Source organism: Orbicella franksi, chromosome 10 (assembly GCF_964199315.1).
Source record: "Orbicella franksi chromosome 10, jaOrbFran1.1, whole genome shotgun sequence".
In the NCBI taxonomy this organism is placed as follows: domain Eukaryota; kingdom Metazoa; phylum Cnidaria; class Anthozoa; order Scleractinia; family Merulinidae; genus Orbicella; species Orbicella franksi.
The window spans coordinates 3,349,636-3,374,318 of record NC_138154.1 but is presented as its reverse complement, the minus strand read 5'-3'; the positions used below and the strand labels follow the sequence as shown (position 1 = coordinate 3,374,318).

The window sequence follows — 24,683 nt, the reverse complement described above, 5'->3', positions numbered from 1 at the left end:
GGCTAAATGACATTAATTCTACTAACAATGAGGATTGGCAAGAATTTGTGGAAAACCCTAGTGTCCTAAATCCTATTGATGAAGCCCTTTCAAAGGAAAAAATGGAAGATGTAAGTAATAACAGCATTGCTAACACTGGAGTTGATAGTCAGGACAAAATAGTTGATAATGATGATTGGTGTGAAGATGAGGAACGTCGTTCAGGAGTTACAGATACATTACTGCAAGAATCCAACTTAGTAGAAAGTTCAGACAAAATTATTAGTTTTGCACCAGGTGAAAGAAACAAACCATTAGGGATATTCTTGGACAAGGACTCAGAATACCTTTCATTTCCTTCAATATTTTGTGGAAAACGAAGGCCTGACAACAATGAAAGAAAGGTCCCTGTATAATACAGTACAATTGTAAAGTGGGAATTAAGAAGTCAGGATAGGAGAGCTGCCATGTCTGTCCCTAATATCTTTTATAAGCTGAAAAAGCTGCAAATCAAGCAAATTCAAGATAGTGCTTGTATTTCACTCAGAAAGTGTAAGACGAAAGGGAAATGTTTCACTGCTGGAGACTTGAAATCTGAAGATTATCTCAGTAAGCTTGTCCACCTAGATGAAGGTTTCAGAGTTTTAAAAAGTGTTCAAGGGTCACCACCTTATTTTGAAAAGTGCAAAAAAGACCTGTTTGCAATGATTCGTCAACTTGGCAACCCAACATGGTTTTGCTCCTTTTCAGCTGCTGAAACAAGGTGGACTCATCTTCTCAAAACCTTAGGTAGAATTGTTGAGAAGAAGGAGTACACTGATGATGAAATCCAACAAATGACTTGGGAGCAAAAATCAGATCTTATTCAAAAAGATCCTGTGACCTGTGCTAGGAACTTTGACCACATGGTACAGTTGTTTATTCATGATGTTTTAAAGAGCAGTGTTGCACTTATAGGAGAAATAGCTGATTATTTTTACAGAGTAGAATTTCAGCAAAGAGGAAGCCCACATATTCATGGAATGTTTTGGATAAAGGATGCACCATGATATGAAAAAGATTCCAATGAAGAGGTTGTTGCATTTGTTGATAAATTTATCATCTGCCACAAGCCAAACAGTTCAAGTGAAATGGAAAATCTTGTCAATTTGCAAATGCACAGACATGCCAAAACTTGCAAGAGATCAGGGAATAACGTATGTCAATTTAACTTTCCATTGCCACCAATGCCCAGGACAATTATACTGAAACCACTTGAGGAATCCTATCATGATGAGAAGGAGAGCAAACTTATAAAAGAAAATTCTGATAAAATTAAACAGGTCCTTGACAGCATGAAATATGGTGAAAATATAAGCTTTGAAGATTTCCTGAAAAAGTTGGGATTAACTGAAGAAAGTTATCTCTTAGCTATCAGGAACACAATAAAGCGTGACACATTATTTCTTAAAAGATCACCATCAGAAATAAGGATCAACAATTACAATACTCACTTACTCCAAGCCTGGCAAGCAAACATGGACATACAATATGTGTTAGATCCTTATGCATGTGCTACATACTTACTGTCTTACATTACAAAAGGCCAGTGAGGTATGAGCAGACTCTTAGAAAAAGCATCCGAAGAAGCAAAGGCAGGTAATAAAGACATTGCAAATAGAGTTAGACATATTGGAAACAAATTTCTCAATGCAGTTGAAATCAGTGCTCAAGAAGCAGTTTTTCTTGTATTACAAGTACCTCTAAGACGTTCATCTTGTGATGTTCAGTTCATAAGTACCTCACCTCCAGATGAAAGAACATTCTTAATAAAGAAACTGGAAAAGCTGAAAGAGTTGCCTGATAGTTCACGACATAGAATCTGACAATATAATAAAGTGGTATCAACGGAGACCAAAACAATTAGAAAAATTTTGCCTGGCTGACTTTGTTGCTTGGTTTGAGTGTGTTAAGGACACACAAAATGACACAAATTCTAGTGAGTCATCACTCACACCTTCTGGTGACTTTCTTCCAGAGACTAATTTTGAGGAAAACACTGATGATGACCCAATTGACACTAATGTTACCGACCCACAATGTAAACTAAATGAATACAAACTGAAAGGGGGCATGAAACTAGTAAAACAAAAGAAGGCTAAAATTATCCAATATGTCAGGTACCATAAAGATAAGGAACCAGAAAAACATTACAGAGAGCAACTTATGCTTTATACACCATGGCGGAAGGAAAGCATAGATTTGATTAAAGACTGTCAAACTTACCAAGAGAGATTTGAGCAGGTTAAGGATGAAGTTATCAGTAATAGGCATCAGTATGAATACCATTCACAAATACTAGATAAAGCAATGGAGGATATGAATAATGCTGAATGTGACAACTTTGACAATGTTGCTCCAAATGCAGAGCATATCAATCAGCAGGACTGTACTGTTAAAGACAAGCCTAGTGAACTATTTGGTTGCTTTGACCCGGGCAAAAACAAGCAGCATAGCCAGTATGATTTGCTTGATGATATTGGAATTTTCCCCAGAAGTAATGATCAGGAAGAACTTGTTGTAAAGCACATGTCTGATGACGATTATCGAAGACTTGTCCACTCTTTGAATGAAAAACAAAGACAGTTTTTTTATCACGTCTTACATTCAATTAAAACAAAAGATGATCCTCTAAGATTATTCTTAAGTGGAGGTGCTGGAGTTGGCAAAAGTACTGTTACAAATGCATTGTACGAAGCTCCGATCAGATTTCTAAATAGCATCGCTGGGGAAAATCCAGATGATAAGTAAGTAAGTAAGTAAGTAACTTTATTTAATGAGGGTAAAAACACTTTACAGTCATTGACTGATAAACTCGTGGCCCTCCATGATGTGAAAGTTATCAAGACTGCCCTTACTGGTAAAGCAGCATTCAATATAAAAGGCAATACACTACATGCTGCTTTTAAGATACCTGCAAATAGAGGATTCGAGTATTGTTCACTGGACAGTGACAGACTGAATACCATTAGAGCAAAACTAAACAAACTTAGGGTGTTATTTATCGATGAGGTTTCTATGGTTGGAAGTGGTATGTTCAACTTTTTGAACTTAAGGTTGCAACAAATTATGGGAACTTATGAACCGTTTGTTGGAATAAGCTTGGTAACTGTTGGAGATCTTTTCCAGCTTAAGCCAGTTTTTGATAAGTGGATCTTTGAAAATTCCCAATCTGGCTATGACGAATTTGCAACTAACATTTGGACAGAGTACTTCACCCTCTTTGAATTGACAGAAATAATGAGACAAAAAGATGACAAAGAATTTGCTCAGCTACTCAATCGCTTGAGAGAGGGAAATCACTCTGAAGATGATATATCCATTTTGAAACAACGACTTCTGAATGTATGGCCTGAACAAGATAATTATCCTATGAACATGGCACATTTATTTACTACAAATGCATCAGTAGATGCTCACAACAATGCTCTGTATACCCTCTCTAAAGCTGATAAAGCTCAGATTAAGGCTGTAGACATTATAGTTGGGGACATTTCTGATGATCTCAAGAAACAAATGAAAAACAAAATCCCAGATGATCCAACAAAGACAATGGGTTTATATTCGCTAGTGTCGGTAGCAACTGCAGCAAAATATGACTTGACAACTAATATTGATGTGACTGATGGACTCACCAATGGTGCAGAGTGTGTCATAGAAAACATAGACTACAGAGTTGAAAATTCCACCAGATCAAGTATTATCTGGGTCTCTTTTCCACATCCTGACATAGGCAGAAACCAGCGCAGAGAAAATGCACATTTGTACGATGCAACTATAGATAGAAATTGGACACCAGTATTGGAAGTAACAAGACAATTTTGAGTCAATAAAAAAAGTCAAGTCCAAATTCTCCGGCGCCAATTTCCACTTAGACCCGCCGCTGCCAAGACTATTCACCGTTGTCAAGGCGACACATTAAATGAGGCAGCTGTTGATTTTCCAGCGTCCACAAGAGAGCACATTCATTATGTTGGCTTGAGCCATGTACGTAACAGCTCTTCACTGCATATTCTTAATTTGAATGAAAACAAAATAAAGGTTACTGAGAAGGTTAAAAGTGAAATGAGCAGACTAAGAACACAAGCAAGCCTTGTGCCTTTACCAGTGTTACAGACTGACAATTCACCCCAAACAAAAACAATCTTGTTTCAGAATGTTATATCTCTCCACCTCCACATAGATGATGTGCGAAGTGATTACAACATTCAAAAAGCTGATGTCAACATTTTTGTTAAATCAAAACTTTGCTTGTCAGATAGAGATGATACATATCAGCTTCGTGAATTTACTCTTTACAGAAATGACTTTAGTCAGTCTAGCATAAGAACTTGCTATGGAACTGCTGTGTACATTAAGAATGATTTGAATTGTACTAAAATTCCATACAGATGTAACTTTAATAATTTGGAAATTACTGTTACGGTTTTAAGCCAACCAATTCCAAATATTTATGTCATTGGTATCTACCGCTCGAAAACTAAAGTTACAATTTCACAGTTAATTGATGCTCTTACTCATCTTCACAACTTGGTATTAATAGAACCTACAATTCCAACTGTACTGCTTGGGGATTTCAATATTGATCTAATGCAGGCAAATACAGAACAAAAAGCTCTAACAAAATATCTTATAACAGACAAAGGATATACTCAGTTGATTAACCAGTATACCACTGACTACCATACATAGATAGATCATGTTTATACCAATGTACCACAATGTGTACAATCAGCAGGTACCCTGGAGTCTTACTACAGTGATCATAAGCCTATTTATATTTCAATGCTGTCTGAATATTTGGTTAAAAAAATTCACCATGTGTATCATATGAGATCATTATAATTATATTTAATTTAGCTAAATATGAAACTTCACATACCAAATAAATATCTAAATGTAACAAGCAACTATTTGAATCACATATAGAAAACAGTCACAACATTTATTGGCAGAAACAAAGAATGGTTTGGATTTCCTGTGCTTTTCATGTTCTTAAATTCCTAGTCCTCATAGAGATTCAAAATTACATGTACCTCTACCAGAATTTGCAGATTCTTTACATAAGAATAAATTTTTCAGGTCAAAGAGATTATTTAGCTCCAATGTTTCTCGAGGAAAGCATACCATTTATAATTGGCTTTTCCTTTCTTAAACCCTTTCCAGAAAAACAAGAAATATCACTTGGACACCACATTTAGGTAAGTAGCTTATTTTTATCGGGGGTTGGGGAGGAGGTGAGGGGAAAGGGCTGCAAATTAAAGATATACATGTATCATTTTTCTGCATTAATTTTCATACCCTTTTAAAATATGTGCCTATTGTCTTTATTGTGTATTGCAGGTGAAGCAAGTTGTACTATTGTGCAGATGCATATAACCCAGATGAACACTGCAATAACAACTACAGTATAATATGCAAGTGACAGTAAGCAGATGTTAATATTAACAACACCATTACTGGTGCTATACACGTTTACCAGCTGCCAAAAATAATATCAAAAGACTTCATAGAAACTGGCTTCAACAACACATGGAATTAATCTGAGAATTACAGATGGATTTAAAATACTCCTGCTTACAGAGTTGCTTTCAACGCTCGTGTTAGCTGCCACTTGAGCTGTTGAAACTCATTCTTTGCAAAAGACATGGTTACAAGCATATGAAATGGCTCTCCAAACTGCACTTATAATTGCACAGTTGGAAACACTTTGGAACTTCATCCTTGTGCGTTGATTAAAGTCAAGAATGTCAACAAGTGAAATCCACCTGAAGTCACTACATGTGTCAAAACTGAACTCAGAAATGAACCTATAGCTTTGCAGTGGAATAGAGAAATACAACTTCAACTTAAAATTAGCAGCTCCATATAATATTCATATACATGAACATGTACATGTACATGTAGAGTAACATCAGTCCTTCGTATTAGGACTGTAATTAAATGAAACTACTAGACCCCATCATAAAGAAACGCAAAAATAGAATGTGTTAATCTGTCTCTATTAATTAAATACAAATCTTGCGATGTTTATTTCAAGTATAAGCTATCCTAACTTTTCCAGCTTATACCTGTTGAATTCTCATTCAATTCTTAAAATGGTTATCTTGCTGTACTTCTACTACATGTGTGTTCTGCAGCTGTAGAGATTATGTTATTTATAACTCAGCAAAAAATTGATAACCTGCATGTGTAGGAGACTGTTGGCTGAAATGTCTCCTCTTAGCTTTTATGTGCTACATTATGGTGGTCAGTATTTCAATGTGTTACTAAGAAAGAAAATGTTCCTAATAAAAGGAGTGTTCATCTTGATTTTTGCTGTTGCACTCTCTTGAAATCTATTTCATATGTGTAATAAATAATTATTTATTAAAAATGATTTTACCAGAGAACGAATTCAGCCACCTAAAGGGTGTCAATAAGCAACCATATTTGGACATCGGAACCTATGCATCACATTTGACCAAGAGATGTTTGTTTTCCTGTTTTTCACTCTTCCCTTTTTATTCTACTACCTTTTCTACATTCATCCAATAAGTCATTTCCGCGTTGCCTTTTGCCTATGTGTCAATACAAGTCTAAATGTGAAACCATTCATATGACTTCTACCTACAGGTTCATTTTTCATGCCAATCAAACTCAGGTTTCGCACGAAGACTCGTTGCGAACCAAAAACACAAGGAAACATTCATCAATGAGCTGCCTCACAGGGGCCTTTGATTTCTGCCATTATAGAAACAGGGAGGTGAATGTTATAAATTTCAGACTTTCCATAAGCAAACTTAACAACTTGCATGCTGTTTAATGCAGTTATAATAACAGTATTTACATCACTGTAAAACTCAGAACACCACAAACACCCGAAATATTTATGGCATATTGTGTAGCAAGGAAAAAGTCAATTAAAAGCGAGAAAATAAGAAACAAACAGCAACAGTAAGCAGTTTATCATTGTGAGGTTTTGTGATGTGTCCTGAAGTTTTTTGTCAATGGTCAGTGCACAATTGACCTGTCAGAATCAAATAAAAAAGGCCATATAGTTTCCTGAGGTTTACAGTAATGTTTTCTAGTTCAAGGCAGTAACATATCTTTCAATCTTTTCAAATGCTCCAATTCAAATTTCTGTACAAATTTCATTCTGTACAGTGACACACACTCATGTTTTGTCAGTTGCTACTAGCAGAAAAGCGTGTCAAGGATTTCCAGGTGTCAATACAAACTTCTTGAAACAGATTTTGAAATAATTTACTTCCCGAATGTCCAAGAAAGTGTTGCATGCATTTGTCACATTGCCAGCCAACTTAACCTTCACAGTTAAAATATTCTTTGAACTCATCCCTCACTCTTTCCACATGGTTGGATGGATTGTTGCCATGCCTCAGCATTGCCAAAGACAACAAGTTTTTGGAGGGAGTACCATCATCTCTCCAGGAATCTGGAACAATTTCACTGGTGGACGGATTGATGGTGTCAATAACACAAGGTGGAACATAAACATCTTTTGATGGTCCTTTGATCAGCTAGTTGTGAAGGGTGACAGTGGCCATGGCGACAATCTCAACTTTCTTTGGCTGAAGGGAAATTGGAGCACAAAAAATTTGCCAACATTTGGCAGGAAGGCCAAAAACATTTTCCACTATTCTTTGAGCTTGTGAGAAACGATAGTTACAAATCTGTCTTTCAAGGTCCAAGTCTTGCTGAGGATAAGGCTTCATCAAAAGCGGCTTCAGTGTAAAAGCATCGTCCCCTACAATCACATAGGGGCAGTCTTCTGTTCTGTTTGGTAAGGGGTCGGGCAGTGGGAGATTAATTTCCCCATTTTCCAGTGCATTGCAGAGACCAGTTCGATTCCATACTCCTCCGTCTGAGACTCACCTGTTGACCCCAACATTACACCAGATTATTTCATAGCTTGGTCCATTAATATCATGGAGTGACTCCCTTTGTAGTTTTAAAAGAGTGAGCCCTGTCCACACGCCTGCATGACAACATGCTTCAATCAGTCAATCAATCTTTATTTAAACACAAAAATCTTATAATAATGGTCTTCCTAGGAGTCGTGTAAAAAATTACAAAGAATAAATTAACTATATTAACAGGAATGGATTAACTAACATTACATTACATTAACTAATGAACTATTTAACTAGCCTACAGTAAAAACCGATGTAATAAAAAGTTTCTCTAATTTACAGTGCACTAAAAATAATCTTTCCCATTCAGTGAGATTTTAAACAGTTTTAAATTAGATAGGTGTCTGATTTTCAATGGAATCTTGTTCTGCAGAACAGATTGATCCTCTGTAGTACAGACTACCTTTTGTATATTCCATTCTTGGATTGGGGACATAGCAATTTATCTCAGGGTTTCTAAGATTGAGTGCGTGTACATTTGAGGTGTTGGTAAAAATACGCCTCAGGATGATGGGGAAAGATTCATTATGGATTTTATACATAAATCATAGCCAGTTGTTTAAGTCTTTTTTTCTAAACTTTCCAAGCCAAGGTCATCCAACAAAATACTTGAGCGAACTTCGTAATTTGAAAAGGTGAGAATTCTGGCAGCCCTATTTTGCAGTTTTTGAATTTTGTCTGATAGCCCCTTGCCGATATTGCCCTATACAGTGCTCCAGTAATTGAAATAAGGCATAACAAGTGCATTATACATGTTCATTCTAGTATCAAATGGTATAGTAGTGCTCACACGCTTTAAGATTGCAAGACCAGTGGAAATTTTCTTTGAGGTAGCATTTGTGTGGGTGCCAATTGAGAGATTCATCAATGTGAACTCCAAGAGTTTTATGTTTGATTACCCTGTCTAGTGGTGTATTATGGAATTTACTCCCTATGAGCATGTACTTAGTTTTCTTGACATTTAGAGTTAATTTGTTTGCTGTCAGCCATGACTGGATTAAATTCATGTCATAATTTGTTTTGTGTTCAAGGGCATATGGGTCCTCCACAGATGAGGTAAGAGTCGTATCATCTGCATACATTCTGGGTTTTGAAAACAAGTTACATGAGGGAAGATCATTTATGTAAACAGTAAACAGGAGAGGTCCTAAGATAGAGCCCTGTGGAATACCACATATCACATTACAGAAATCAGATTGAGCTCTATCAAAGGTTTGCTGCTTTTGGTCAGATAAGTAGGACCTAAAACCATTTTAGAGAAAGACAATCGACCCCATAGAGTTTAAGCTTTTCTAATAGAATAGAATAGTCCAGGGTGTCAAAAGCTTTTCAAATCTAGAAATATCACACCATTGAGGTGTTTATTATCAATATTCCTTCCGATCCACCTTTCTATAAATTTGTTTTCTCTTGCTTTCCATTCCTCTACTGTGGACGGGAATTGTAGACACAAGGCTCCCAACTCAGATAATATGACCTCACACACTTCAAGATGGCAGTTCTGCTCACTCAAAACTGGAACTCAGTGAAATGAAATGTCTTGCCCGTCGCTAGGAATCTCGAAGTTAGGGCTAGTCTTTCTAAGGGTGATATTGGGGATTGCAATCTTGTGTTTCTTTTGACAATCCTATGGCTTATCACGTCAACAAGGCAATGAAAGGAGTTGACGTCCATATGCATACAATGTTTAAATGATGGGAGGTCTTAAGCTGCCAGTTCTGCTACAATATCTGGATAGGACCCTCTCTCCACTCTTAGCCAATCTCTATCTGGGCCTTTCTTTCAGACTCCTTCACCTTCGTTGTTCAAACAAGCTATTATTATACACAAAACAGCTATTTCTTTGCCTTTTTTCTGCTGATGCTATCTTGAAAGGTCGAACACCATGTTTACATTTACATGCATTGTGTGTAGCCCTGGGGATGAGAAAATGTAAACATCCTTCTCCAGACTTCCTTGGAACTCAGTTTATCATTGCATGCATGTGTAGCTCATTTGTTTTCCGAGGCAATATGTCCTCGTTTAGCCACTGGGACAGCAAAACACTTTGTTTGTTTCCCACTAATTTAGCCAACCCGGGAAAATAAAAAGAAACACTGTTTCCGCAACAATGTTTCCTACTATAGCCAGGCCTTTATGATATTGAAGGAAATACTTTTCTTTCTATAGACTTCCCATCTAATGTCTATGCTATTTTTCTTCATAATTGGAGGTAGTGTATTGATGGTTTTAGTCTTTTATTACAAAGGTATGTTAGAAAAGGTATCAATGCAAAGAAACCAGCAATTCTCAGATTTTGCTTTGTAACTGAAAGAATCCAGTTAAGGTGGCTTGTACCGGTTTTCAGGTTTTTGACGGCTCATAACTTTGTAAGAATAGAAAAAAGGCAGACCAGGGCCACTGTAATATTTTTGTAGGTTTGGATTATATAATTTATACTTGACCTAAAACAGCTGTTATTTTGTTTTCAGCAGTTACCATGGCAACATTCCAAAAGGATTTTCCAGACCTGATTTTTCGCGTATGTCACTAATAACTACAAAATTAACTCGTTGACCCCGAGTTTTTTTTAAACAATAGATTTTGGCATCTGAAAAGGAAAATGCACAACAATTTTAAAAAAATTTTACAAGGCCAATTTCTTGTAAACTTGGAAAAACAACAATTTGCACAAAGTGCAAATTTCCTTCTGTAGAATTTTTTTATTTTTTGTGACATTTCCTCTCAATAATATTATATTAAAACAATAAAAAGAAAGGTTCACTGAACTTGTTTTCTTGTAAAAGCCTTTGCGAGTTGTGTTATTCCCACGTGCGTAGACATGCGTTCAATAATCCAGATTTTATAAGATCAGCAGTTGCTGATGAACTGTTTTGACTACCTCTGACTGCTTTGTGTGCCCGTGCAAGTGGGCGGCTCCGAACAGGCGTTTTGTTTTCTTTGCTGCTAAAACATCATCTCTGCAGGGTTTCACGCAAACTCTGGGTAGACTTGTTATGTTTTTGTCAAAGTGCATGAAGAGGAAGTTTGAAATGAACTAAATTGCTTACAGAACACGTGCACTGTCGGTGTTGGTTCAGGATGTATGGAGATCACGAGGCTTGTAAATAATTGTAAAAGGTAGAGTTTCTTTATGTGATACTTTTACTAGCATTTTGTCCTATTCTTCATGGTTGATTTCCTCGCTATGTTTTACGATGGCACCCAGTATCCTCTTTGTCTGTTTTACTCACAGTGTCTTCGCTCATGAAGTTGTCAGTGGATTGGATAGGATGGTGACCAGGGCCCTTTTACGAAATGTTGTGTAAAGTTTGTGAAGGTTGTTGTAAGAAAGACCACTATCAGCAATGTTTAGTGCCATTGATCTTTGGATAGTCCATTTCACAGTTGCTGCCATGTTTTGTGCCCATGTTTGTATACTGGGACCGTTTGGGGGCAGTGCCTTCGCATGAAATTTAAAGTTCTCGGTTGTCGGATAAAGAAGCAAACCAAAGGATAGTTTTCTAGTTAAATGAAAGGCAGAGATCACTGTGCTGTTTACAATTGCAACAATGACAGACGATTTAAAGACAAGTGAGTAGAGAGTAGTAAAGCACGCTTACCTGGGCCCTAACCAATCAGGAGGCAGGGATTCTACCACGTGACCACTATTTTCCCATACATTCTCTTAAATTTGTAAATCCAAGATGGCCGTCGGGGGTTAAAAACTGCTACGCATGCGCAGATGGGTCAACCTGAAATCGAGGTTGTGACGTGCATGTCCAAATAAGGCGATAGCCAATCCATGAGATCGAGGCTGTCACGTGCATGAAATCGAGGTTCGGATGGGAATAAAAGGGTTTGCGTGAGTGTCGAGTGAGTATTGTTGTTTTGAGCTAGGCGACTAGAAGATGTCTTAAGAGGAGAGCGAGACGAAGGTGAATAGTGTTTCTGAAGAGAAGATAGAAGAACTTGCCGCGAGGGTGATGGATGCTGTTCATGACGGTATTCTTGGAAAGATAATGAAATGCGCCGTTTCTCACGCTATGGATGTCGTTCTGAGGAAAGAGGTGGTGAAGCTGGCGGATGAGGTGATGAGGTTCAGAAGAATGCTGTCTGAGAAGATGTTTGATGACCAGTCCATCTCGTTTAAAGACCCTGTGTGTTTGGAGAAGTTGTCGGATGGATTTGAGGACGGATGGGAAGCGTGGAAGAGCAGTTGGGAGGACCGAGACGAGTTGGCGTACCGAGCATTTATCAAACAAATTGTAAAAAAATCACCACCACCACCAGAATCAGAGGAGTGAAAAAACATTTTTATTCATGCCTGTAACACTAATAAAGATCCTTTAAAGAGAGAATGTACATGGTTTGTTGCGTGATTTTTTCGTCGGGGTGGGGTTCGTCCAAACAGATTTTACAGGCCAGGGGTCTCTAAAAAGAAAAAAGAAAAAATTTAATGCCCCGACCAGGAATCGAACCTGGGTCTTTGAGGCCACAACTCAACGTCTTAACCATTAGACCATCGAAGCGCTTACCTCTTTAGGACTTGGTTTTGGGATTGTCATCGGGAGGCAGTCCGAAATTCACGGCTTTGCAATGAGGGCAGAGTCTTTCGGAGGGTTTCAACCGCTCAGTGTGGAGGGCTTTACAGGTTCCGTGAAAGAATTGGTCGCAACAGGGTGTCAGGAAGTAGTCTCTGATACTGTGTTTGAAAGTGTATCCTTCCTTGCACCATAGACATTGAGGGTTAGGAAATCGAGACATGGAGTCTGAAAATAGAACAAAAACAACTTTTTATTGGTCATTCCACTTATTACAGGGTGGGACGTGTGCACGGTCCTATTGACCGGCGCCCTCTTTTTCTTCGGGATATCAATCAATAAACGATTATAGTACTTTCAACCATTGTGATCAAGTAACGATGCGAGCCATGATCGACGCGAACGATAGATTACCAAACGTGTAAAAAGAAATGTGAATTAAAAATGGGCGGGGCGAGGTTTCGATCCTCGGACCTCTGGGTTATGAGCCCAACGCGCTTCCACTGCGCCACCCTGCCTTTATTAGAAATAAAAAAATCGGAGTGTTTTTTACAAAAAACTGTGTCTGTCTTTTTCTTAGTTTGGGTCCTGTCCATTGATCAGTATGGCTTCGGCGACTCCTCGCGGGTATTTGTCGATCCATTGAAAGAACTTGCAGGTACGCTTGGGACACTTGAGATAGAGCCTGTCTGGGTTGGACTGAGAGTGGGAGGTGGCTAAGACCAGGGATTTGCTGCATAGACATCGGAAACGGGCTGGGTCGATGTTCCTGTAGCAGGGGTGGGTCTGTTCTTCGACGCGTCTCAGGTAAGTGCCCACCTCTTTGACGCCACAGGTCACATAACACTTGGTGTAGAATCTGGAAGAGGGGCATCGGTAATATTCCCAGGTACCACCGTCTGGGGTTCGCACGCTTCCGTATGTCAGGGGTACCATGCAACGTGGGCAGATGGAATCTTGGGGTTTCAGTTGGTTCAGGAACTGATCGGGGTCGAATTCCTCCAACACTTGGACTTCGGTGAATTCTCCTTGGTCATCCACTTCAGGTGATACTTCTACGAGGTCGTCTTTCTTGAATTTGTCGAGTCCCATGGCTTCCAGGACTTGCATGGTTCGAGGAGGTGACTCTCTGATCACGGTCATGCATCCGCCTTGAATGGCAGGTAGCTTTGAGTCTGTGAAGGTAGAGAACGCGTTAGTATCCCAACAAGGTGTTTTCACGTCGCATGGTTTCTAGGATGTGGGTGGTTTTTCGCACGTTCTTGGGGGTCAGTCTTTGCCTTCGCTTGTCATGGTTACTTTTCATTTGGCATTTACATTCTTGACGTTGGATCGAAAAGGCGCTCCAGGGTCGCGAGAAGCCTTTGAGAGGGACGGTGGTCCAACTGACCGAGTCCGGGGTGATTTCTTTGAAGAGGACGCGTTCGTTGAAACGGAGTCTGGCACGAGGTTTTTTGAATAACCATCTATCTAAAGTGGATTGTAGTTGTTTACCTCCTACTTCTCCTTCCACTCTCTTGGGTAAGAGCAGTTCCAGTTTCTTTTTGGATGATTTTTTCTTTTTCCTGACGGGTTCGACGTGTGAATCCATGACGACTTCTGCTGAAAAGTGACTCGTGATGGAATGCGTGGTTCGACTTTATGGACGTTTTTGACGACCAATCAGTGACGTGTGGTGTGATGGGATCATGTGACGGTCTTCGTTCCGATTGGCGGGATCTGAAGTGGGCACGTGATCCGGGAAAGTACGGAGTGAAAGTGGATCCACGGCGCGGGTATAAAAGGAGCCCGTTGGACGCAGCGAATCATTCTCGACTTGCTCTTGACGCGGTGATGACCTGTAGGATTTTGACTGACAAGGACTTTGAAGAGATCCTTGAAGATCTGAGACAGCAGTTGAATCGAGCTTCTGACGTTTTGGATACAATCGAAAAAGAAGGCGAAAGACCGTTACACGGGAGGATAACTGAATTGGAGTTACGTCTTGTCTCTCCTTTGTACTATAGGCTCCAGAGGCACTTGATTGACTGGTGCGACCGTAGTTGCTATCCTCATTTGTCGGGCTTGGAGATCACGAAGCGAGCGGATCGAAAAGGAAAGAAGTTTAACGAGTTTGTCTGAGGGTGGGTTTCAAGATGACTTACTATAGCAACTCGAACCAGATTCGGGACCTCGTGGAGCAGATCGTGGATCAGAAGGTACACACTTTAAGAGATCTCGATGCCATTCCGGATGTCAGAGTGGACATGTACATTTTTGACAATCTCTTCGAACCGTTAGGTCAAATACCCGATAGTCTGTGGTCTTTTGAGCTCTTGATGAGACGTCGTCCTGACTGGGGTGGTACGATTTTGGAGATGATGAAGAAGAACAAACACGTGTTTTTGTTCTGTGGTGAGTGGTGTCGCGTGATGTACAGAAGTGGTAGCGGTCAATTCAAATTCATTCATTGTCGGGATCCCACCCTGGATGCCGAGCGTGCCTGTTTGATCGTCACGAATAACCTCACGTACATGATGAGCGATGTCATCCGTGATCTGTTTGAACCCTTGCGGTTCGCTCGCGACCTGTCACGACGGGTGAGGGAGTCAGACCAGAGTCCCAGGGTGGAGGAGATACTGACTTTCAACAGGTGCGCTCACAAGGAAACGTGTCTGAAGTTGGAAGAGTTGATCTACGATATCATGCGTCAGCGTGATCTGTGGAAGGATCGGTTTTTCTTCCGTGCCCTTGAAGCGGAGGAGGATGACCTGTGTGGTGAGTGTAGAGAGAGTATGCGTCAAGCATTCTATGTGAAGGGGGACGAGGAGGAAGCCCTGAAGTGGAGACCCGGTAAATGTGATTGGAGAAATTGTAAATATTATGCCATGGATACCTATGAGGAAGACTGTGATAATGAGTACGGTCAAGATTGTAAGAACACGGACTATGCTCATTACTTTTCAGATTCGGACTAAGTCTTTTTCGCCTTCTTTTTCGTGTTATCCAATCAGAGTCGATTTTTACGTAAGAACCAATCAGGCACGACGTTTTTTGTACATATAAGAAAGTGTGAATAAAGAATTGGGTTCAAATCATTATGTCTCATGCTTTGAGTTGGTTGATCTCGAGAATGTGTACGACCATAGCCGATCGATGGTGTTGGACGACCTTGTGTTCCAAGTGCACTAGTGTCTACGAGCGATACAGTAAGGGTGAACCCATCCCCTACAATTTCAGCGATTCGCCCTTGGAGGTGTTGACTATACCGACGTCGAACCCAACGTGATGCGTTTTGTTGTTTATATCTTGTGGTTGAAACGGCAACCCGATTCATTTAAGAAGTATCTCGAGGTACGGGAGCAACGTTTCGAGTTGTGGAGACAGTGCGTGTACAAACTTTATCGACTATGAAGAAAGGTCAAAAGAAGAAGCAAAAGCCGCTTTCGACTGGAACGTTACTGGGACGGTATCGGGATCCTTCCAGACCCGGTAGTCTGGGCGGTCTGACGCGATTCGCCCAGGCCAATAAGATCTCGGTACGACGTGCTCGCGAGGTCCTGCAACGGGATTTGGGGTACACGTTGCACAAACCCAGACGTCGTCGGTTTCCCACGGTCCCGGTGGTGGTGTTCGGCATCGACGAGCAGTGGACGGCCGACCTGATCAAGGTGATCAATATTTCGAGGTACAATCGAGGGTATCGTTACCTCTTGACAGTAGTGGACGTGTTTTCCAAGCACGCCTGGGTCCAGCCCTTGAAGAGCAAGACGGGTAAAGTGGTGACGGAGGCCATGGCAAAGATCCTGAAAGGAGGTAGAAAACCCATCAATCTCCAGACGGACGACGGGAAGGAATTCTACAACAAGACGTTTCAGGATTTCATGAAGCAGAAAGGCATTCATCATTTTTCGACGCGCGGGGATACGAAATCCAGTGTAGTGGAACGGTTCAATCGGACCCTGAAAGAACGTTTGTACCGGTACTTCACCGTGAAGAATACGATGACGTATGTGCCCGTGTTACAAGATCTGGTCCGAGGGTACAATCGATCGTATCATCGCAGTATCAAGATGGCTCCCGATCAAGTGACTTTAGCCAATAGCGAGGACGTGTGGGAGACTCTACGGAAAAAAGAAAAAAGGGAAATTGAAGAAACCGCAACTCAAAGTCGGGGATCGTGTGAGACTGAACAAGAAGTTCCGTCAATTCAAGAAAGGGTATTTACCCGGTTGGACCGAAGAGGTGTTTGTGATACGCCGAGTGCGTCCTGGGAAGGTCACCACGTACAAGGTGGAAGAATGGGACGGCACGGCGGTCGAGGGCACGTTTTACGCGCAAGATTTGCAAAAGGTGGACGTGAAAGACGACGATCTGTTTCGCATCGACAAGATCGTCAAACGAAAAGGGGATAAAGTCTTGGTGCGATGGAAAGGTTGGCCAGTCAAGTACGACAGTTGGGTGGATAAAAAAGGCTTGTACGTGACCCAAAAGCCCAAGACGAAAAAATGAAAGACTTTTACGTGCAGTTGATGAGCAATGCCAGCACGAGTGAGTTCACGGAAAACAAGGCCCACAGTTTCAAGAACCGTCTGCCGTATCTGCTCCTGTTTGAATCCAACAAGGAATGGAAAGTGGGATTGGCGAGCGTGTCTTACCCGATTCCTCCGTCACGACCGCATCAAGTACCAGTCCCTCAAGCGCACGACTTTGACGACGACGACTACGTGTTTGGCCTGGACTGGACCATTGAAACGTTCAGGTTGCTAGACGACGGGATTACGTGGAGTCCTTATCGATACCCCGTGACAGTTTACGTCAGCGGAAAGGAACTGAACCGTAACCGACACAAAGTGACGAGTGGCAGATCTCTCATGCAATACCTCACCATCGTTTTCACGAACGCCTGTATCATTACATGGATCATGAGGGTGAAAGTCTACGAGCACCGAACAGGAAAAAATACTACCCCGTGTTCCGATGGGAGGGGAACGATTTGATTATCGATAACACCGACACGTTCCTCGACGAGTCCGGAGACAGAAAACGTCCCAGAGTGTATTTTGGTACTAAACTGGTCAAGAAGTTGGGTTTGATTCGCGAGGAATCGTATTACTCCGTTCACTTGAACGTGAATATGATCAAGATCTTTCCCAACGACAAAGTCCCGTCTGATTTCAAGAAAGACTGGACCAACCATGACAGCAATCGATCTCGTGAATTTTGGAATTTGGACAGCCACGGGACGTTACAGCTCAGTCCCTATTGCAACTGGCGCTTCAGTTACTTGGACGAGGAATACGCCAAGACCTATCAGCGCGGAGTCGTCGTTCATCCGCACCTCCCTCCGCCTCGGAGTCCCATGTACCTGTATTCGAATGTGGGTCGTAGCACCATCACGGGGAATCGCGTGACGGATCTCTTGAGAGAAGTCCCCCACGACTCGCTCAAGACGACGTACGAACCGACTCAGATTCAATATAAACCTGTGCGCAGCAACGTCTTGGATATAGTGGAGGTGCAATTGGCCGAGAACGACGGAAGACTGGTGGACTTTACCTCGGGCGTGACGTCGTGACATTACACTTTAAGGATGAATGAGTCTGTCGACGACTTTTACGTGCAACTGATGAGCAATGCCAGCACGAGTGAGTTCCCGGACAACAAGGCCCACAGTTTCAAGAACCGTCTGCCGAACCCGTTGCAGTTGAGAGAGTCGGGATGGAAAGTGGGTATCAGCGACCTCTCGTTTCCGTCCGCAACGCGTAAGATGGACTTGAAAGATTCTCTTCTGTTTGAAATCTGGTGGATCGATATGGTGAACGCATCTATAAACCTATACACTCGGGTCTCTGGAGTGACGTGAGAAAGCGATTTGGAATTCACGCCTAGGACTGGTACCGAGTTACTGAACGCGATACGAGATCGATACCTGCGTAGGTTGAGATCTAGAACGGATGCCGACGTGACCATGTACAAGAAAAAGAGCAAACCAGACGATCCCACCAAATTGCTGTACACGGTCATGCATCGGGCCGAGCATGGAGAATGCGTCCTGGACAACTCGAGAACGTGCCTCAGCCTCCTGATCAATGGTAAACGCGTCTACCCGCAAATGAAAATCGGCATCGAATTGGCCAAGAAGATGAAATGGGTGAAGATGGGAAGATTACAGAACGGACAACCGGGTTACGTCTTGGGACCCCACCTGAGGAAAGAATTTCCCACGGAAGTCGTACCCACGGCCACGGACTTGATCATAGGACAGAATGACGGGGACGAGACATTTTACAAGATCGACCCGGACACCTTACATTTGAGTTGTTTCATCAATTGGGTGTTCACGGACCTGGATCGCAGTTACGAGGAAGCGTTCGGTCACGAGCGTCGTTCCCTGTTCGTGTATTCGAATGTGGGACAGAGTATGGTAACGGGGAATCAAGTCACGGACATGTTGAAACAGGTGCGTTACGATCCGGATGTGGTCGACCTTCAACCGAGACACATTCTATATCTACCGGTGCGCACGACCTTTTTGGACATTGTCGAGACGCAGGTATCTGAGAACGACGGGCGACTGGTGGACTTTGCGTCGGGCGTGACCTCGATCACGTTCCATTTCAAGAGAGGATGAGTGATTTTTACGTCAGCTTGCCCAGTCACAGCAGTAAGAGCGAGTTCCCGGACAACAAACCGAACCATTTCAAGATCAGGTTACCGCACCCCTTACGCCTGAATGGAGACGGAGGCTGGAAAGTGGGGTTGAGTAGCATCGCCATGCCGGATGCGCACGTGACGCTGCCTTCCTTCACCGATTCTACGGATAAAGTCATCTTGTCCTTTTCCTCATGGAGACGCATAGAATCGACTAGCCACTACATGTATGGAGAAGCTTACTTCGATACGGAGGACCTCAAGAAGGTGTTCTACAACGTGGACGGTATTGGACTCATGAAATCCATGATCGCCTATTTCGATCGACAACGCGTCTTCAAATACAACGGACCTAAATTTGGAGCCAAATATGTCACGAATGATGGGAAAAGAACCTACGTCAAGTTCAAGTGGGACGGGGAAGACCTGGTCACGGACAACGAAAACATCTTACGTCCGCTCACGGCTATCCCTGCGTTCCACGTCAATGTTGAACTGGCTTGTAAAATGGGATGGCTCGGAAAGAACGACGCTGGCAATTATGATCTGGGACCTAACATGCAGATCGAATTTTTCGGCGATGTCGTTACGGACATTAGCGTCGTCGGGGACGTGCATAACGATACGGATTACCTGCCTTTTGGAATGTCGTCGCGGATAAAAATGGACATGGAGACTTTTTAAAACTCAGCAGCTATTGCAATTGGCGTTTTCTGAACTTGAACGACGCGTTCGAGGTGGTGGTGGGAAACAGTTCGCGATCTTTGTTCGTCTACTCGGACGTGGCTAGAAGTGGCGTGGTGGGAAATCAGGTCACGGATTTACTGAGAGAGGTCAACTTGATCCGAAGAGGTGCGGGTGTCCAGTATTTCGAGCCTTACCACATTCAATATATTCCCGTGCGCAAAGACCTCATTGACATAATAGAAGTGCAAGTGGCTGAGACAACTGGAGAACTGACGACCTTTGGAGCTGGCAATACGATCGTGACGTTACACTTTAAGAAAGAATGATCGGTGGAACGTTGGTACGATTTCATCCCGATAAAATGAGGCAATCCGGAGACGGATTCGGCATGGCTTGGAGAGGTGTCAAGAAACGAGGTCCCGGCATTCTCCGAGACTTTATCACCGAGACGGCCACGGAGGGTCTGAAAGGTTTAAATTCGGGCGGCAAGGGAGGAAAGCCCAATTGGAGAGGTGGACTCGCCGGGGTCAAGAGAGGAGCGACACGAGCCGTGAAACGTAAAGCGACGCAAGAGATCAAACGGGCGTTGGCGAAAAAAGTGAGAAAAGATCTATTTGGAGTATGAATCCCATTTACTCAAGGCGTGTGAGACTTATCCCAATACGACGAACGTATAAAGGTGGATCGATCTTCCAGTCCCAATCAAAACGCCCAAACTATCGTTGGGTGCAGTCGGCCCTGAGAAGGAGACGAAGACGACGACGACGTAGACGATGACGGACCTCGTGGCTCATGCCCGGTCGGCGGGGGTTCGTAACCCTCGTCTGAACATGTTCAATACCCCTCCCACGGATGTCAGCATGTCGTCTCGACGGTTGGTGAGAATCAACCCGTTCAATACAGGGATCAACCCCGTGACCTTCCAAGTCGATCCTCAAGAAGACTTTATCGACTTGAACGAGAGTTTCTTCGAAGTGGAATTGACGGTCAAGAAAACAGGCAACACGAATCTGCTGACGGCGGATGTCATGGGACTCGCCAACAATCTGGCCCACACCCTCTTCAAACAGATCAATGTGAGATTGAATGGGACTCTCATCAGCCCCCAGACGGACACTTACCACCTCAAAGCCTACATCGAGACCCTGTTGAACCACGACCGAGACGACGGTGAATCGATCCTGACACCCAGTGGTTGGTACAACTGTCTCGGTGTACCCGACGACGGAGATGCCGATGAATTGACTGCCAATGCGTTGGATTTTGGTACTCCTCATGCTGAATATACTGCTTTACCTCAAGATCTCAAGAACCTAGTCCTGGGACGATCCCAGTTTCTAGATGGAGAAGCCGTGACTTTGAGGTTCAAACCTTTCCTGGAAGTGTTTCATCTCAGCAAATTACTGTTACCTGGCGTGCAGATCCAGATCGACATGTACTTCAATACCCCAGCCCTGTGGACCGTCCGATGGCATGGTGCCAGTACTCTGAGACTGACTGAAGCCGACGTGAAAGTGAGATTGTTCCTGTCTCAAGTGAGAGTGACTCCCTCGGTGTACCGAGAGATCATGACCAGTCTGAAAGGTGGAAGAGTGGCCACTTACCCCACGGTGAGAGGTGAAATTCGCACTTACTCGCATCCCAACGACAATCGTCATTTTGAGTGCAGCAATCCTTTCCACAGTAAGCTACCTAATAGACTAGTGGTGTTGTTGATGAAACAAGCGGCCTTCAACGGAACCATCACCGAGAGTCCGTTCAATTTTGGAAAATTCAATCTGGCTTCCATCAAACAATTGGTGAGAGGTGAAGAGTACCCCTACGAGACCTTGGAACTCGATCACGATGGGGACAGTAAAGATCAGAGAGGTTACTACAGATTCCTCCAAACCTCAGGAGCGTTGTGCAGGGGAAAAGGAAACATGGTCCGGAAAGTGGACTGGGGGGACGGCAAGAGATGCAACATGTTTGTATTTGACAACACGGCCAATGGATGTTTGGACAGTCCAGTGTTGAATCCCAAGCAAGAAGGTGAACTGCATCTGGTGATCGATTTTGGAGCCAATCCGGGAGAAAACCTGACTATCTTGTACGGCGAATTCGAGAACTTGCTGGAGATCAACGAGAACCGAGTCGTCATCTACGACGTGTACCAATGAGAAGAAGAAAAAATGGAGAAAGTAGCCTTGAATAATATACAATTGGATCATTTGGCACGGACGAATCCGTCCCTACGCTGTGTCTTTTACGGCACGGTCCCTTGCGATCGGCTTCCCAGGACAGTCCCTCAAGAAGGACCGACCGCTTACATCGTGAACACGGACCCTCACGATAAACCGGGCGTGCATTGGATCGCTTTGTGGGCCGACAAGAACAAGTGCGAGATACTGGACAGTTACGGTCTGCTGTTGGACGCGTACAGAACCGCCGAACCGATCCAAGAATGGTTGGATCGTCATTTCAAGTACCAGATTCACAACGGCAAGAGTCTGCAGTCCCTGTTCAGCCAGAGTTGCGGCGGTTACGCCCTGATGTTCCTGATCGACCGAGCCGAAGGTCGGGACATGAACGAGTTCTTGAATCGTTTTAAGAAAAACGAGTTTGTGGAGAACGATCGTAAAGTAGGACACATGTTAGAACGTTTGATCGTGGACGAGTTGGCCTGGCGCAAGATTTGTAAAACCCCGTGTCACCAGGACACGAGCGGTTCCTCCTGAGGAGTGCGTCATTTGTTATAAAGTAAGCTGTTCGAAATAAAAGAGGTTCATTTTTGAAAAAGAGGTTGTGTGGTAGTCATGGCTCTTCAGTTTCAAGGGCATAGACATTTGGACGACGTGATAGCCAGGTTAGAAAAACGCTATGGAAAAGCGGGTGGAAAGACGCCTCAACCCAGTGAGGCTCATTTCAAGAAAAACCAACCGCCAAAACGACAACTCAATCTGAAAATACTTCAACCCGCCAGAAGACAAGTGTCTTTTCAACCGCCGTCTGTCCTTGACACCGGTGCATTACCGGCGACTGTGACCACGTGTAGGAAACGCAAGAGAGCCGCCCCTGCCATGCCGAAGCTTTCCGAGAAGGAAGACAGAAAAAGAAGAATGAAAAAGAGGCATTGGTAGGAAGACAAGTTCGGAGACTTGAGTAAATTCGGCAAGAAAAAACCTCGAAAAAAGAGATCGGCACCTGTCAAGAAAAAAGGACGTCCCAAGAGAGCCGCTGCCAAGAGGGCCATGGCCAAGATCAGGAGTCGGGCCAAGAAAAAACCCATCTGTTTCAATCGTAAGGTCACCCTATTGGGTCTGTTGAAACGCATCCCGGCCGTCAAGACCCCCTTGTCCAAGTTGTTCAGATAAAACACCGAGCGTCTCGAGACCCTGGACCATTTTTTCGAGATCATGGAACGACGCAAAGCGTTTCAATTTCACACTCCGTCTAGTTTGTTGATAGCGGGTCCGTCCGGCTGCGGCAAGACGGTGTTCACCACCAAACTGCTCTTGGAGAACGGCGACTTGTTCCGAGAACCGCCCAAGAGTATTCATTACTGCTACAGATCGTGGCAAGACGGTTTCCAAAAGCTCAAGAAGGGCGGGGTCAAGTTTCACGAAGGCATCCCCGACAGCGAACAGTTACCCAGATGGTTTCCTGGAGGGGGTGTGTTGGTCTTGGACGATCTGATGGACGAGGGTGGCAACGACAAGCGCGTGTTGGATCTCTTCACCAAACACTCGCATCATCGGAACATCACGGTGATTTACTTGTGTCAGGATCTATTCCCCAACGGAAAATTCGCCAAGACCATTTCCCGCAACGCGCATTACATCGCGGCCTTCAAGAACCCTCAGGATCAATTGGGGATACGAAATTTACTTCTGCAATCGTTTCCCACGCAATGGCAGGAGGTGTTGGACACGTTTCGAAAGGTCACTGATCGCCCTTACGGTTACATGCTATTGGATCTTCATCCGGCCAGTCAGGACGATCAACACGTCATCAGCCGAGTGTTAAAAGACGAGGGATTCGTACGATGCCATCAGTTTGCGACATCATCATGTTGAGGAGCGAGGTCGAGTGGTTTCCGCTATTCATTCACCTGTGTAAAAACAGGCTAAAGTATATCATGAATCCCCATGAGCTGGACTACGAACCGATGAGACAGGTCACCGAATGCGAGAGTTACCGTCAAGTACGATCCATCATAAACGCATATAATGGTGAAGGTTTCGATTATTTGGTTCATAAACAACGAGAACTCGCCGAGAAGAAGATAGAAAGAGAAAGGTACATGGATAAAAATGAGCTCTTATGGTAGTGACGATTTCAACTTCTCGGCTCTGGAAGATTACTCGCCTTGGGGGACACCGGCTCGGACGAGTACTCCGATTCCGCCTGCCGCGGGTGTGGGTGCGAGTCTGAACACGCCTCCTTCACCGCGATCGTCACTGGCGACACCGCCCCTGCCCAATGTCTCGCCCGTCGGAGTGGGCACCGCTGGCTCGGGTGCACCGCAGACCAACGTCACGGTGGGTGTCGGCAGTGCTGGATCCGTGTCGCGCGCCAATGTCACGGCAGGTGTCGGGGCACCCCAAATAACTTCCGCCACCCCTTTGGCACGAGCCGTTCGAGGAGGGAAACGACCGAGACGCGTCCCACGTCAAAATACACCGACGTCCTCCAGTGATTCCGGAAGCCGCAGACGAAGTAGCGCTAGTGGTAGCGGTGGAAGAGGCAGAGGCAGAGGCGGAGGCGGAGGCGGAGGTGGAGGTGAAGGTGGAGGTGGAGGAGGAAGTGGTAGTGACTCCACACCGCCTTCGTCGATTCGATCGGGTCGCGGAGGAAGAAGAAGAAGGAGGCGAGGAGACCGTGTTCTCAACGAAGCCCAGATGCAGCAACAATTGGAAGAGATTTTGCA

General features: G+C 43.6%; 2 protein-coding genes, 2 non-coding genes and 1 pseudogene across 4 annotated transcripts; 3 read left to right on the top strand and 2 right to left on the bottom strand.

Annotated features, from left to right (window-relative positions):
- Positions 1 to 1,109: 1,109 nt before the first annotated feature.
- LOC145499711 (uncharacterized) lies at positions 1,110 to 10,533 on the top strand (annotated as a pseudogene).
- A 1,837-nt stretch (positions 10,534 to 12,370) lies between these two features.
- Positions 12,371 to 12,442, bottom strand: Trnah-gug (transfer RNA histidin (anticodon GUG)). Its single transcript has one exon. It is a non-coding gene; the product is annotated as a tRNA-His (tRNA).
- A 458-nt stretch (positions 12,443 to 12,900) lies between these two features.
- Positions 12,901 to 12,972, bottom strand: Trnam-cau (transfer RNA methionine (anticodon CAU)). The gene has a single exon. It is a non-coding gene; the product is annotated as a tRNA-Met (tRNA).
- A 1,441-nt stretch (positions 12,973 to 14,413) lies between these two features.
- Positions 14,414 to 15,510, top strand: LOC145499907 (uncharacterized). Its single transcript, XM_081479425.1, has one exon. It carries the CDS (start codon positions 14,590 to 14,592, stop codon positions 15,409 to 15,411), a length of 822 nt encoding a protein of 273 aa, XP_081335551.1. The 5' UTR covers positions 14,414 to 14,589; the 3' UTR covers positions 15,412 to 15,510.
- Positions 15,511 to 23,169: 7,659 nt separating this feature from the next.
- LOC145499524 (uncharacterized) lies at positions 23,170 to 23,830 on the top strand. Its single transcript, XM_081479041.1, has one exon. It carries the CDS (start codon positions 23,170 to 23,172, stop codon positions 23,827 to 23,829), a length of 660 nt encoding a protein of 219 aa, XP_081335167.1. The 3' UTR covers position 23,830.
- The last annotated feature ends 853 nt before the right edge of the window (positions 23,831 to 24,683 follow it).

Excerpts from the sequence above, each read along its gene's own strand:
- LOC145499907 (XM_081479425.1), top strand. The coding sequence starts at position 14,590 with ATGACTTACTATAGCAACTCGAACCAGATTCGGGACCTCGTGGAGCAG.
- LOC145499524 (XM_081479041.1), top strand. The coding sequence starts at position 23,170 with ATGGAACGACGCAAAGCGTTTCAATTTCACACTCCGTCTAGTTTGTTG.